Below are 15,548 nucleotides of genomic sequence, written 5' to 3'. Positions count from 1 at the left end.
CACACCACTTTATAATGTGATGAGAGAAGCAGGATATTCACATCAAAAATGTAAGGTGAGACTTCAAAATGAAAGATAATGAAGAATGTATTAGAAAAGTATGTGGCGAGTAAGTGAGTTAAAGGGATAGTTAAAATTCTGCCATTATTCACCCTCATGTCGTTCCAAACCCGTAAGACCTTGATGAAATTCGAGAGCTTTCTCACCCTTCATAGACAGCAATCAACTACCATGTTCAAGGCCCAGAAAGGTGTAAAGACATTGTTAAAATAGTCCATGTGACATCAGTGGTTCAACCGTAATGTTATGAAGCTATAAGAATACATTTTGTGTGCAAAGAAAACAAAAATAACAACTTCAACAATTTCATCTCTTTCCTGTCAGTCTTAGACACACATTCACGAGTGAAGTACCACACGTTATTGTTTACTTTTGCACGAAAAGTATTCCGTAGCTTCATAACATTACATGGACTATTTTAACAATGTATTTACTACCTTTCTGAGCCTTGAATGGTAGTTGCATTGCTGAAATATCTTCAATTGCATTCCAAAGAAGAACGAAAGACTTATGGGTTTGGAATGACATGAGGGTGAGTATTTAATGACAGAATTTTCATTTTTGGGGGAACTGTCCCTTCATGATTCATTTATGAGTGAATCATGTTACATATCTCTTAATGTCCTACCCTGAAGAAAGAAACCTCATCTATGTATGAATAAGTTCACAAGAAAATTTCCAGCTAATGTATATGCAGCCCTCAGGTATGGCATGTCTAACAACAACAAAAAGGATATGAAAGTGTCTTTGAGCTCTTAATAACTTGTTCACTTGTCTTACGAGACATCCCCAATCCTTTTCCAACCCACTCACCCCTCTGGGGTCCATGTCTCATGAGAAGTCTTCCTGTGTCTTCACTCTCCAGCTGATGTCATGACCAAGGACAATGTCACAGCTTATTAAAATCGTCCACACTGCAGGATCAGACTCCGTCTTTGCTTCATAAAGGAAGTAGGTGGAGAGGGAGAGATAGGGAGAGCAATCCCTTTATCCACACTGAAATTAAATTTAAACCCCTGTTGTTTTACACCATGGAACAAACGTTAATGTGGATTCATTCTCTTTTGATTTTTAAATCTCCTTTTCTTTAAATGAGATTACATGTCACAGCTTAAACGACTAGACAGAGGAATTTATATGGAGAAACATAATGGTCACTTTGTATGTTAATTGGGATGTTTAATGGTTTGTTTCCTCAAACCTCAGCCATGTAACAGCAGCAATTGGTGACTTTTAAGAAAGTTTTTAAATAGATATGCTGTCTCAAGCAGAAGTTCAAGAAAATGCATTGTCATCAACATAAAACACATGTACTTCTGCAGTATCAAGACAGCAGAAGAAAAGGGTTCTTGGTCAAAACTCTGGAAATAACTTACTCAACATTGCAGACAACATAGTACACTATACTGTTCAAATGCTTGGGGTCAGTAAGATTTAGTTTTTAAAAAGAAATGCATATTTTTATTCAGCAAAGATGCAATAAACTGATCAATAATGGCAGTAAAGTGAAGTGACATACTGCCAAGTATGGTGACCCATACTCGGAATTCGTGCTCTGCATTTAACCCATCCAACGTGCACACACACAGCAGTGAACACGCACACACCGTGAACACACACCCGGAGCAGTGGGCAGCCATTTATGCTGCGGCGCCCGGGGAGCAGTTGGGGGTTCGGTGCCTTGCTCAAGGGCACCTCAGTCGTGGAATTGAGGGTGGAGAGAGCGCTGGCCATTCACTCCCCCCACCTACAATCCCTGCCGGCCCGAGACTCGAACCCACAACCTTTGGATTACGAGTCCGATTCTCTAACCATTAGGCCACAACTTCCCATTTATAACGACATTTATAATTGCAAATAAATGCTGTTCTCTTAAATTTTCTATTGATCAAAGAGTCCCGAAAACAAAATGTATCACAGTTTCCACAAAAATGTTAACCATCATAACTGTTTTTAACATTGCTGATAATAAGAAATGTTATTGAGCAAAGCAGCGTATTAGAATTCTGACAAATCATGTGACACTGAAGACTGGAGTAATGGCTGCTACAAATTCAGCTTTGCATCACGTGGAAAAAAATACATTTTAAAATTTATAAAACAGTTCCATTTGTGGTTATTCGTAATGTATGATGTTGTCCATTATATGGAGGACACTATAATCTGCCCGAGGATGTGGATTGTATTTACATAAGATCTGTCTCAGTCAGTCTCGCACTTATCTGAAGTGCAGGTCTGTGTTGTTTCATTTCAGGGTTGATGCCAACAAGAAACAGAGAGTCGAGTACCTGCTGAAAGCTAAACTTGTGACAGGATACTCCTGAGATGATTAATAGCTTTGCTTACGATTTCATTAATCTATTAATACCACTGATAAGTTTCCTGCTGCAGAGAGAGAAGGTCAGTGTCAGAATAAATCTGGACACTCATTAACCCCTCAAGCCAAACCTCTGATCTTCAGAAAGGTCTGCAAAGAGAGGCAAGAGAAATGGCATCTTGGCTAGAAAAAATGCTTTTAAAGAAATAGTCTGATCTTCTTAATGAATGGTTGATCCAGTTCACAAAAGCCAGTGTGAATAGTTTGATCAGACGGATACAGTTTGCAGTTTGAACTTTATAAATTCTCAACACTTCTTTTTTTATTTTATTTTATTTTATTTTTTGGCTATGTACAGTAATGCACACCACCATCCCAAAAATTGGGGGCATTTTTCTTATGCTCACCAAGTCTGCATTTATTTGATCAAAAATACAATAACCACTAAAAATTATTATAATTTAAAATAACTTTTTTTATTTTATATATTTTAAAAGGTCATTTATTCCTGTGATGCCAAGCTTAATTTTCAGCATCATTACTCCAGTCTTCAGTGACGCATGATGCTTCAGAAATCATTCTAATATGCTGATTTTATCGTTGAGAAACAATTGTGCTGCTATATATATTTATACATTTACATTATCCATTTCTTTACTGTCAGTTTTGGTCAATTTATGCATGTTACCAAATAAAAGTATCCTACTGACCCTAAAATTTTGAATGGTGGTGTATTTTAAAAAACTAAAAGTATTAGCACAGGTCAATGACAGCACCATCACAATTGATTGATTGTGCTACTGTTGGATCAAGCAAAAAATAACTGCTTTCATAAGGTACCATAAATCCAGGTATATACTTGATAGACACTCTAGATTAAAACAAGACAAGCCGAGGTTTTTTAGATCTGTCCTATGATTGAACTTTTGGGGAATTTGAGGTTGAATACAGATGAAAGAGGCTGAAACTGTTGGTGTTTTCTCCATTATCACATGGATCAACTTTTTTCCTTCAAGTTGACTTTTTAATTTCTTCACCTTATCTGGGTGGATTTCAACATTTTTGGTCTTGTGCCTGCACAATGCTGAAAATAGATGCTTGTATGCATCACACATTTATTTAGCTCAAAATCATATCCTGTTCTCTGTTTAGTAAGATATTTTCTTCATACTGCGTTAGAGTTTCATTTGGACTTAGTTTGATGCAGGAGTAACTAATATTTATAGTACCAATTAAAACCTCTAGCACTTTTTGCTCCTTTTTCATTAAGGCGATAGCACTGATGGCATTGGTCTGTCGAAGATTGTAACTAACAAGGTTTTTAGTGTTTAATCAATGCTTAAATTTGTGAGATTTTACATCAGCAGGTTTCCTTCACACATACTAATGCTATCCTTAGACTGAATGACACTTGAAAGCAAATTCAGTTAGCATTTTACACAGTTTTAATAGTAGAAGATACTATTCCCATTTTTGCTAAAATGAAAATGAAAAAATGCTCAACATTGCAGTGCACAAGGACTTAATATTGAGATTTGAAATTTAAGCAGGCCTTAACAACACAATAAATCAGAAAATGATCATGATCATGCTTATGGAGTACATGTAGTAAGAACATGCTACAACTTGGTCAAATAACTCTAGCTATACATACTCTGGATACCGCAATGAATGTTTGTTTCTGATGAGACTGTATGGGGTTGTATCAGTTTCTCCAGCTCCAGATCTCAGTGTTTTTCTCATTTTTTACCAAGGCAGTGATATCTTCAACTTGGTGGAAAAAAACCTGGCCAGGCATTTTTTCCCTCTGCCTTTATGGAGAGTGAACGGAAAGTTGTAAAACCTGGTGCCAGCTCTTACCTGGCCTTCCAAACCCGGAGATGAACTTGAAGCAGAAGGATGAGTCAAAAGTGATACATTGATGATTTAGAGCCTTGCAGTGGCTAGTGTTCAGGGAGCCCAGAGGAAACTCCTCTCCTCCGCCAGGAAAACTGATGGAACGAGAGGAATCAGTGAAGGAATGGTATGTTCTGTCAGATGAAGTCTAACAATAACTGAGAGAATCTCTCTGCACCAGGGAGATATAAAAGAGAGTGGAGGGGTGGAAATATTATGGTGGAAAGTAAACAAGGGCCAACATGTGCAGAAGAAGAAAGACTACTTGTCAGAGACAATGTAAGACAAGAGGAAAGGTAATTTTTAAAACAATTTTTAAAAATAGGTTATCCAAAAATAAAAAAAATGTTGAAAATGTCTTCTTCTTACACCACTTCACCAATGGATCCTCTGCAATGAATGGGAATCCACACCTCTCCAGTCCATCTATTAGGAAAGGAAGGAAAGGACGTGACGTGTGGCCAAGTATATTATCCCATACTTGGAATTTGTGCTCTGCATTTAACCCATCCAAGTGCACACACACACACAGCAGTGAGAAGTGAACAAACACACACACACACACTGGGCAGCCCCACTTTTTTTGTAAGAAACAAATCCAGCCAATGCTGCGGTGCCCAGGAAGCAGCTGGGGGTTCAGTGCCTTGCTCAAGGGTCTCACCTCAGTCAGGGTATTGAGGGTGGAGAATGCGCTGGACATTCACTCCCCCCACCCTGCCAGACCTGAGACTCAAACCAGCAAACTTCGGGTTACAAATCCGACTCTCTAACCAATAGGCCACGACTTCTGCCAAAATTAACATCTTGTGCAGAAAAAGCTGCGTGTTTGTAAGAAACAAATCCAGCATACATCAATTATATCATTGAAACAAACTCATTTACATCTAGGATGGCCTAAGGATGAGCAAATTTTATTTTTGAATGTTATATTTGTTTATTGTTTAACTGATTGATTTGATTGCATCTTTTTGTTTGTTTGTTTGTTTTTTTCTTTCTCTCTCTCGCTCTCTATGTATATATATATATATATATATATATATATATATACTGTATGTATATATATATATATATATATATATACATATATATTATTTATATATATATACAGGTGCATCTCAATAAATTAGAATGTCGTGAAAAAGTTAATTTTTTCTTGTAAGTTATTTCAAAAAGTGAAACTTTCATATATTTTAGATTGATTGCATGTAAAGTAAAACATTTCAAGTTTTTTAGTTTTCATTTTGATGATTAGAGCTTACAGCGCATGAAAGTCAAAAATCAGTATCTCAAAATATTAGAATATTTACATTTGAGTTTCAATAAATTACCCCATCCCTACAGTATAAATTTAGGGTATCTTTTGTTCTTTTAAACCACAATAATGGGGAAGACTGCTGACTTGGCAATGATCCAGAAGACGAACATTGACGCCCTCCACAAAGAGGGTAAGTCACAGACGGTCTTTACTGAAAGGTGTGGCTGTTTACAGAGTGCTGTATCAAAGCATATTAAATGCAAAGTTGACTGGAAGGAAGAATTTGGGTAGGAAAAGGTGCACAAGCAACAGGGATGACCGCAAGCTTGAGAATACTGTCAAGCAAAGCTGATTCAAACACTTGGGAGAGTTTCACAAGGAGTGGACTGAAGCTGGAGTCAGTGCATCAAGAGTCACCACGCTCAGACGTCTTCAGGAAAAGGGCTACCAAGCCGCTTCTGAACCAGAGACAACGTCAGAAGCGTCTTACCTGGGCTGTGGAGAAAAAGAACTGGACTGTTGCTCAGTGGTCCAAAGTCCTCTTTTCAGATGAAAGTAAATTTTGCATTTAATTTGGAAATCAAGGTCCCAGAGTCTGGAGGAAGAGTGGAGAGGCACAGAATCCATGTTGCTTGAAGTCCAGTGTGAAGTTTCCACAGTCAGTGATGATTTGGGCTGCCATGTCATCTGCTGGTGTTGGTCCACTGTGTTTTCTGAAGTCCACAGTCAATGCATCCATCTACCAGGAAATTTTAGAGCACTTCATGCTTCCTTCTGCTGACAAGCTTTATGGAGATGCTGATTTCATTTTCCAGCAGGACTTGGCACCTGCCCACACTGCCAAAGGTACCAAAAGCTGGTTCAGTGGCCATGGTGTTACTGTGCTTGATTGGCCAGCAAACTCGCCTGACCTGAACCTCATAGAGAATCTATGGGGTATTGTCAAGAGGAAGATGAGAGACACCAGACCCAACAATGCAGATGAACTGAAGGCCCCTATCAAAGCAACCTGGGCTTCCATACCACCTCAGCAGTGCCACAAACTGATCACCTCCATGCCACGCCGAATTGAGGCAGTAATTAAAGCAAAAGGAGCCCCTACCAAGTATTGAGTACATATACAGTAAATGAACATACTTTCCAGAAGGCCAACAATTTTTTATTGGTCTTACGAAGTATTCTAATTTGCTGAGATAGTGAATTGTTGGGTTTTTGTTAAATGTGAGCCTAAATCATCACAATTAAAAGAACCAAAGACTTAAACTACTTCAGTCTGTGTGCATTGATTTTATTTAATACACGATTTTCACAATTTGAATTGAATTACTGAAATAAATTAACTTTTCCCACGACATTCTAATTTATTGAGATGCACATGTATATATTATTATTATATAATATTATTATATTTATAATTTAATCATTATTATTAAAACAGTATATATATATATATATATATATATATATATATATATACACACACACACACACACTACACTTTATTAGGTTCACCTGTTCAATTGCTTGGTAACACAAATTGCCAATCAGCCAATCACATGGCAGCAACTCAATGCATTTAGGCATCTAGATGTGGTGAAGACGACTTGCTGAAGTTCAAACCGAGCATCAGAATGGGGATTTAAGTTACTTTGAACGTGGAATGGTTGATCTACTGGGATTTTCACGCACAACCATCTCTAGGGTTTACAGAGAATGGTCTGAAAAAAAAAAGAAGAAAATATCCAGTGAGCGGCAGTTGTGTGGACGAAAATGCCTTGTTGATGTCAGAGATCAGAGGAGAATGGGTAGACTGGTTAGAGACGATAGAAAGGCAACAGTAACTCAAACAACCACTCGTTACAACCAAGGTATGCAGAATACCATCTCTGAACGCATAACATATCAAACCCTGAAGCAGATGGGCTACAGCAGCAGAAGACCACACCGGGTGCCGCTCCTGTCAGCTAAGAACAGGAAACGGAGGCTACAATTCGCACAGGCTCACCAAAATTGGACAATAGAAGATTGGAAAAACGTTGCCTGGTCTGATGAGTCTCGATTTCTGCTGTGACATTCAGATGGTAGGGTCAGAATTTGGCATAAAGAACATGAAAGCATGGATCCATCCTGCCTTGTCTCAACTGTTCAGGCTGGTGGTGGTGGTATAATGGTGTGGGGGATATTTTCTTGGCACACTTCGGGCCCCTTAGTACCAATTTAGCATTGTTTAAACGCCACAGACTACCTGAGTATTGTTGCTGGCCATGTCCATCTCTTTATGACAACAGTGTACCCATCTTCTGATGGTTACTTCCAGCAGGATAATGCACCATGTCACAAAGCTCAAATCATCTCAGACTGGTTTCTTGAACATTACAATGAGTTCACTTTACTCAAATGGTCTCCACAGTCACTAGATCTCAATCCAATAGAGCACCTTTGGGATGTGGTGGAACGGGAGATTCGCATCATGGATGTGCAGCCGACAAATCTGCAGCAACTGCGTGATGCTATCATGTCAATATGGACCAAAATCTTTGAGGAATGTTTCCAACACCTTGTTGAATCTATGCCACGAAGAATTAAGGCAGTTCTGAAGGCAAAAGGGGGTCCAACCCGGTACAAACAAGGTGTACCTAATAAAGTGGCCAGTGAGTGTGTTTTAATAATAATAATTATTTTATTGTTTTTGTACACCCTTAGAATCTGTGCATGACTGGGAGATAACTACTGACGTTTTGCATTACAACCCCAGTCTCTTTTTATAAAATATTTAACCGTTTAAAAAAATATTATTATTCATAAAATAATATTTGTATAATTAATTCAAACATTTTATATTAAGTGTATTTCATACTTACATGTGATAAAAATACAATGTAATTTATAAACTATTTAATTTCTTAATACATTTATAAAATATTTAATTATTTTTATACCATAATATATAATATTTGCACATACTGTATAGTAAAAAAAATCAAGTTGCTGTCTTTCAAGTTACTTAATATTTAAGCAAATTTTCTCTTCCTAACAGTATACCTGGGGGAAAGTCTTTTAATTTTTTTTCACGTTTTCAACCAAAGGGAATATTATTTACCGTTGTAGTGATTTCAAATACAAATGCACAATCATATAATTCAACACAGCTCCGAAAATGATCTGTCCTACATTCATTTATTCATTTATTTAACTTAATTTATAATTTAACATTAATAATTGAATTTATTAATTCTTTAACTTATTGTTAAAGCTTGTAAACACCTGGCAATACATTCCAGAGCAAACACAGTGCTACTCTCATTTAATCTGATGAGCACAAATATTATTACGAAAAGAATCTGCTGTTTATGTGAGCATTATTGTCATACTGATATGTTTTGACTCAGCGAAAGTCCAGAGAGCTTTGTTAAATAATTAGTACTAAACTCTGCCTAACTAATGTCTGAATTCAACTCAGGCCTACAATAACAGCAGTAAAATTGAGCTAGAGGAGACTTCACCTTTCATCAGTGTCACGTCAGGCTGCTGTCACCTCAGACTCATTTAACCAAGAGGAAAATTCATGTAAGTGTTTTTTTAGCATCTGCCAGATAAGCAACGCATCTGTTCTCATTTGCGCACAGTGACAAAGAGCTGCCGAAAATAAAGGGAGCGTGTGTCTAAGACTGAGCTGTTTTTTTCAAACATGTGCCAGTCATTTCTTTTTGGACGTGACGGCTTGTGATACGCTTAACTCTGGCAAATCATTCTTTGAACAGATGCACATCCGGTTTGAAATGGCAGATAATTAACATGTGTATGTGTACTATATAATAGATTTATCAAGCTTCTTCGTCCACAAGGTTATCATAGTCCATCCTGCGGGGTTCATTCCAGAGCATCTGGATTTGTCACTGCAGACATTTGGTCACTTGTCTGATCTTTTCATATATATATATATTCTTATATAGATATATATATATTCTTATATAGATGGTCCGTACTCTTGCTTTATTCTCTCATTACTTGATCCCTACAAGTGATCTGATGCATAGCCAAAACTCTGACCGACTGACCTTGCCTTTTTTCAATTTTGTGTATATGTGTGTGTAATCAAATCCCTCAAACAATGATAATGTATCCATGTATTGAGAGATGGTATCAATGTATGTAATATTTCCTATTTTAATGAGTTTAAGTTGCATTTTAAATGTTGTAATTTTAAATGTTGAATTTATTTTGTTAGTTGTGTTTAAGTCCATTTTGATGGTTACACCTCCAAATCTTTCAAATACATGCAAATATAATATATTTGTTTTTTACAGAGATATTTAGCTTTGATCCTGTGAGCAAGATGATTTATTGTCAGTGATATACGAACAAAGGTAAGATGAAAATTTGCTAATCATATAGCCTCAGGACATCCAAGATATGAGTTTGTTTATTCATCAGAACAGATTTGGAGGAATTTGGATGTTAACTGATGGATTGGAGTTATTGTGATGTTTTTATCAGATGTTTGGACTCTCAATCTGACGGCACCCATTCACTGCAGAATCCACTGGTAAGCAAGTGATATAATGCTAATTCTGTCAAGACCACTATTGTCAATGATAGACACTTAGCATACAGTTTGGTTTGGCGGTATGGTTCTGTTCTGGGCAAAAACTCATCTGTTCAGCAAGAGCAGCAATAATAACCCCCCAAGGATTAACAGAACAGAACCAAGCAGATATCATTAATGTACTTAATTACGATTTAGTGTAACACATTACTCAAGATTAGGGAGTCTGATTCAACAGGAATGTCAGAAGCCAAGTCCTGACTGTGGCGAAAGGAGGAGTTGGGGATGGAGGAGGGTAATTTGCTCCCGAGCAAACAGGTTGCTGAATAATACCGAATAGCACTTATGTAGGGATGCCGTGATAGGTGTCGTATTCATTCGTGAGAGTCAGCTGATGTAAGCTTGACTCGCGAGACCTGCCAGAACTAACACTACGCTTAATATTTCTCCAAATCTGTTCCCATTTTTTTGGGTGAACTATTCCTTTAAATGAACGTTAATCATGTAAATTAGAATGAATTTCAAATGCATTATGGTTAACTTTACCTCTAGAATATAAAAAGGTACAGGTCTATTACATGAATTAAACATATTGTTAATCACTATGGATAAAAAATATATTTTACTATATAAAATAAAAAAACATTTGTCTATATTAAATATGGTACATAGATAAGATGAAAAATAACGAAAAAAAGTTTATGGAAGCTAACCTAACATAATATTACAAACCCCCTTTAATATAGAAAAACTAGCAAACTAAATGTGAAAACCATACAAATGATTGAAGATATCTTAGTGCCGATGTCAAACGAAAAAATCACTTTGTGATATCACATGCATTTTAATGTCAAATGAACAACAAGAAAACTGTTTATTTCATTGTAATGTCATGAAACCCAAAATAAAAAGTTTTAGACAGCGGTAATGTAGCACATTATTTAAAATTCATCATAACACTTTTTTTGTTTGTATTAATACCCTTATTTTAATACCCATCACTTTTCAAATTGTTCCTTCGCCTCTAAATGACTGAGTGTTCAGTGTGGTTCTACAGCTCTCGCACCATTAATTTACTGTCCATTAACCATTTAAAGAGAAGCATGTCAGTCTAAGACTAGTTATACACTCTCTCCTTTAAATTGGATTTGAATGGATTAACTCCAGCCTTGTTTCCCAGAAAGCCTCATTCCTACTGTTCATAATTACATTTTACACTGAAATACAAATTCAGGTCAAAGTGTCATTGAGGTCATCTACATCTTCCTGACACTTTATTTCTTTATTGACTTTGGTCTGCGATGCTTGAAGTATATACTATGAAATTTTGCTTCTCGATACCCAAAATTAGTTTTCATGTGTTCATAATGTTGATAAATTGTTAACTAAATGCAACTAAATCTGTATTATGTCACTGTTTTATAATGGTTTCATGGCTCACTCTACTTCAAAAAACCTCTTCCTACTCTTCACCTGTGCAGTCTGAGTCATTTAGTATTGTGCATTTGTATACATTGAAAGCTCATGAGTTAAGTTAGTTGTGCCAGTCTTTCAAATCTCTAAATACAAAACAAACTGAAAATGAATAGCATGCAAGCCCTATAACAAAACTGCATACAGTCTGAGGCAACTTGTAGATGTTTTCTGTTTTTCGAATTTAATACGTGTGTCCTATTAACATACAATTAAATCTGCTACAGTTTCTACAACAATAAATCTGTCTCTATAATCATACCCAGGAAAATAGATTTAGAGCATAGTTCACCTAAAATTAATATTCTGCAATTATTTGCTCACTCTCATGTCATGCCAACCTGTATGCATTCATTTTTCCTGCAGAAAAGATGTTTTGAAGAATGTTTGAGTCAAAACAACATTGACTTTTTCAATGTATGGACAAAAGGTTTCACAGATGCAAGTCAAGTTTGAAAGGACATGAGTGTGAGTAAATGATGACAGAATTTTCATTTTGGGGTGAACTATTCATTTACCATTACCCTACACAATACTTAAGATACTTTACAAAACTGCTTTATTAATGTGAATAAAGAGATGGCATGCCTGATGGGAACACAAATGTGGTTATAAACGACGTGTGGGATATTTTTATGGCATTTTTCTCAAAGGATTCCTCGTAAGTCCCAGGAGAGGGGTGCACAGAAGTCTTTCCACAGACGCATCCAGATGTGTGAGCGTGTTTTCCCAATGATGCTGAACAGATGGCATTCTGTTGCCTAAAGATCATGCTTCTTATTTCACGCTTTATTTTCTTGACATAGAACTATTGCACACAATTTAGTGTGAATGAACAATTTAGAGTGTATTACACATGTGATACATGTGTGAGTGGAAATTTCTGTGAAGATTGTATTTTTTTTGGCCAGAGGTTCATGGAAAAAAGCGGATCAAGAGTACTTTATATCCCTAGATAGACAGATATATAGAATAACACTGCACTGAAATGATCCTGTGGAGTGCCAAAATGTATTTTTTTTTTTTTTTTTTTTTATAAATGACCATGCATAAATAGCAACTAATAGCATCTCTGTGTGTACGTTTCTAAGTTCAAATGGTGAAAGAAGCTATTCACAATAAATGTAAATAGAAGTAAAATGCTATTTATACCTTGGTGGGAGGAGACCGTGCAAACAACATTTCCCAATAAATTTGGCTATAAATAAATAAACTCTGCTTACTAACAATTTAAGAAAAAAATGTTCAGAAGGATTTTGCGATTGACGGTCAGATATAGATATGGGATATAACATTTAACAGCTTGAGAGAAGCTGAAGACTGGCTCAATAGAGGAGGAGGGCTGACATTTCTCGACCTCCAGTGAAGTCTTTACCCATAAATTGGAGCACATGTGGTTGGCAAAATGGAGCATCATTCTTCCAGCGAGAGGCGGAGTTAACCGGACCGAGAAGCGCTCCGCTGATCTGAATTTTCACACGGGTAAAGAGAGGCGCTCTGCTCGGTGCTGCCAGGTTTGCTCAGTGGACGCAGTTCAAACGAGGAAGGCATATAAAAGAGAGTGATGAGAAAGTAGAAGACCTAAAAGAATATATTGAAAATAATAATAATTGTAATGACCACTATGGCCGTTCCTGCGACTCTTCCGGTTCACTCTGGGACTTCTGCGGTGTCCGATAAACTCTTCAGAACCGACCCGTTCTTCTCGAGTCCCGCGGACTCTCCGCGACCGACCAACTCGCTGAACGCGACGCTTCCGAGCGGCGCAGCGACGAACGAATGCAAAATCGCGGAGGTGCACGGAGTGAAAGTCGCTTCTTTCAGCGTTGATGGACAGGAGCTTATTTGTCTCCCGCAAGTCTTCGACCTTTTCTTGAAGCACCTTGTTGGCGGACTGCACACCGTGTACACGAAACTCAAGCGTTTGGATATAAACCCGGTGGTGTGCACCGTGGAGCAGGTGCGCGTGTTGCGCGGACTCGGTGCCATCCAGCCCGGAGTGAACCGCTGCAAACTCATTTCCAGAAAGGATTTCGAAGCGCTATACAACGACTGTACCAACGCAAGGTTTGTTCGGTCAATAACTTTTTTTCTGTTTAAACTTTAAATAACTGGTGATTGTGCATCAGCTTTTGAATTGCATATAGACTCCGAAAGAAATATTTTTTAGTACTTTTCCAGAATTACAGAAATCCCTAATTTCCTATTCTTAAACGCAACACGCACCGCAGTGAAGCAGAGATGTGTGAAAAAACAGAGGAAGACTGTATTTTACACTATGGCTGGATGGAGGAATAGTGTCCCCTTATGCTGCTTATAAGTCATTTCAAATGGCAGTCAACAGAAAGCAACAAGTGGAGCCCCAATTTTGACTCTAGTTTTTAAATCTAGGTTAAAACCCAAGCTCAAAGAAAGTTCTTAGCAATGGCACTTTTGTGTTCATCCTTGTTTCATACAAGAATATTTAATTTCTGCAAAAATGTCAAAAGGTATAACCTAGTAAAAATTAAATATCCTTAGTTAAAACTACCGGTACCTTGAATACAAGTTTATGCAACCTAAAACTTGGTATTGATTCACTATGATTTTTTTTTTTTTTCTTTTTGTTTTATAGTTTTCTTGGGGCTTCCTGCATGTTGGTTATGCCACACTGACACTGATTTGGCAGCCAAACGTTTTTCAAATGTTAAAGTAAATCGCAACAAACAAATTAATTAATTTATTACAAAATGAAGCCTTTTAATGTGACTTTAAGCCCCACAAAAGGTATTAAATAACTTTAACACAGAAAGTGAAAAGATAGAGAGAGATTTTTTTGTGATTTTTGAATAACTTAAAAGATCCAGACCAAAAATACAGCACTAATGCAAAGTCCTGCAACTGCTCATATGAAAAATGTATTTTCTTGGTAAAACATTTAGTGAAAATTTGCTATAGCATTAAAACATCACAATGTGCTTATCTTCTCCATGGACACCGTAAAGTACTTTCAGGGACCCCCAGGGGTCCACAGGCCCCTGAATGAAAACCCTGGCTCTAATTAGATGGAATAGTTCCGTCAGGAACCATTAGTTCTGTGAATACACGTTATGCGTCAGCTTGTGGATTTTTTTGTGGCCAAAGTGTAATCGCCATTCTTTGAAGCCCAGTGCATGCCTGTCCTGTTCAATCCCCTTAGACCCTCATGTACGTGACACAGATTAATTTTCCAGTTCTCTCCGTTATGTAAACGCATATGCATTGGTCAAGATAGGAAGATGTTTACTCGCTTTCCGACCTCTCTGCTTGTTTTTCATTAAGTGCGTTTTGAGCATCCTGTGTTAAGTTTCATTACTAACATTAATAATAACAGACTTCTAAACAGAGAGAGAGAGAGAGAGAGAGAGAACCAACTAGATTGCATTTTGACCTAACAAAGACAATATTTGCTTGGAGCCTAGTAATGTAATGAATTTAAACATTTAATTTGAGTAATAGCTTCTGTTTATCTCTTAGTGATCAACTACATGACTGTATATATTTTAGCATGTTTTGTACAGTGCTGTGAAAACACTGGGATCATGTAGCCTTTAAAGAGTCAAGTTACGGTCGCGCTTTATTCACAGCAGACAATAGGTTAAAATTTGGCGCTTTGAACGTGATGTCTTAATCCTTCTCTTTGTTGCGGTCTGTTTGTGCAGAGACCATAACTGAATAGAGGGGAGATATATTGTCATATTAGGTCATGTGTTTTGAAGAAAGCCTGCCATCAGATTTCAAAGGGCCTTTCGGATACTTTCAGAGGTTTGCAGGAAATATTTTTATGGTGTGTGAAAGTCAAAACTCTTGCCTCTGGTGAGATTAGGAAACTGTAGTCATTTAAAAAAAGTTTTGAAATTTAAAGCTATGACTCTTTAAGGAAATGATAGAGAAAAAAATCATCTAGTAGTGTTTTTTGTTTGTAGATAATTATGTAGAAACCCACTGTTTAATGGCTTTTTATTCATGTCTGCTAATTTTGT

General features: G+C 37.0%; 1 protein-coding gene across 3 annotated transcripts in view; it reads left to right on the top strand.

Annotated features, from left to right (window-relative positions):
- Positions 1–12,997: 12,997 nt before the first annotated feature.
- LOC306873855 (dachshund homolog 1-like) overlaps positions 12,998–15,548 on the top strand; it is a 45,282-nt gene continuing 42,731 nt past the window's right edge. For 2 of the 3 annotated variants that reach the window (XM_079423366.1, XM_079423367.1), the window contains exon 1: positions 13,024–13,614. In XM_079423366.1, coding sequence (XP_079279492.1) covers positions 13,163–13,614 — 452 coding nt within the window. In that variant the 5' untranslated portion in view covers positions 13,024–13,162. Of the gene's footprint in view, positions 13,615–15,548 lie in introns of all 3 variants that reach the window. The other variant, XM_079423365.1, reaches the window with a different exon arrangement.

The sequence above is a fragment of the Barbus barbus genome (assembly GCF_936440315.1).
Source record: "Barbus barbus genome assembly, chromosome: 8".
Taxonomy (NCBI): Eukaryota; Metazoa; Chordata; class Actinopteri; order Cypriniformes; family Cyprinidae; genus Barbus; species Barbus barbus.
This window is presented reverse-complemented; position numbering and strand designations above follow the sequence as displayed.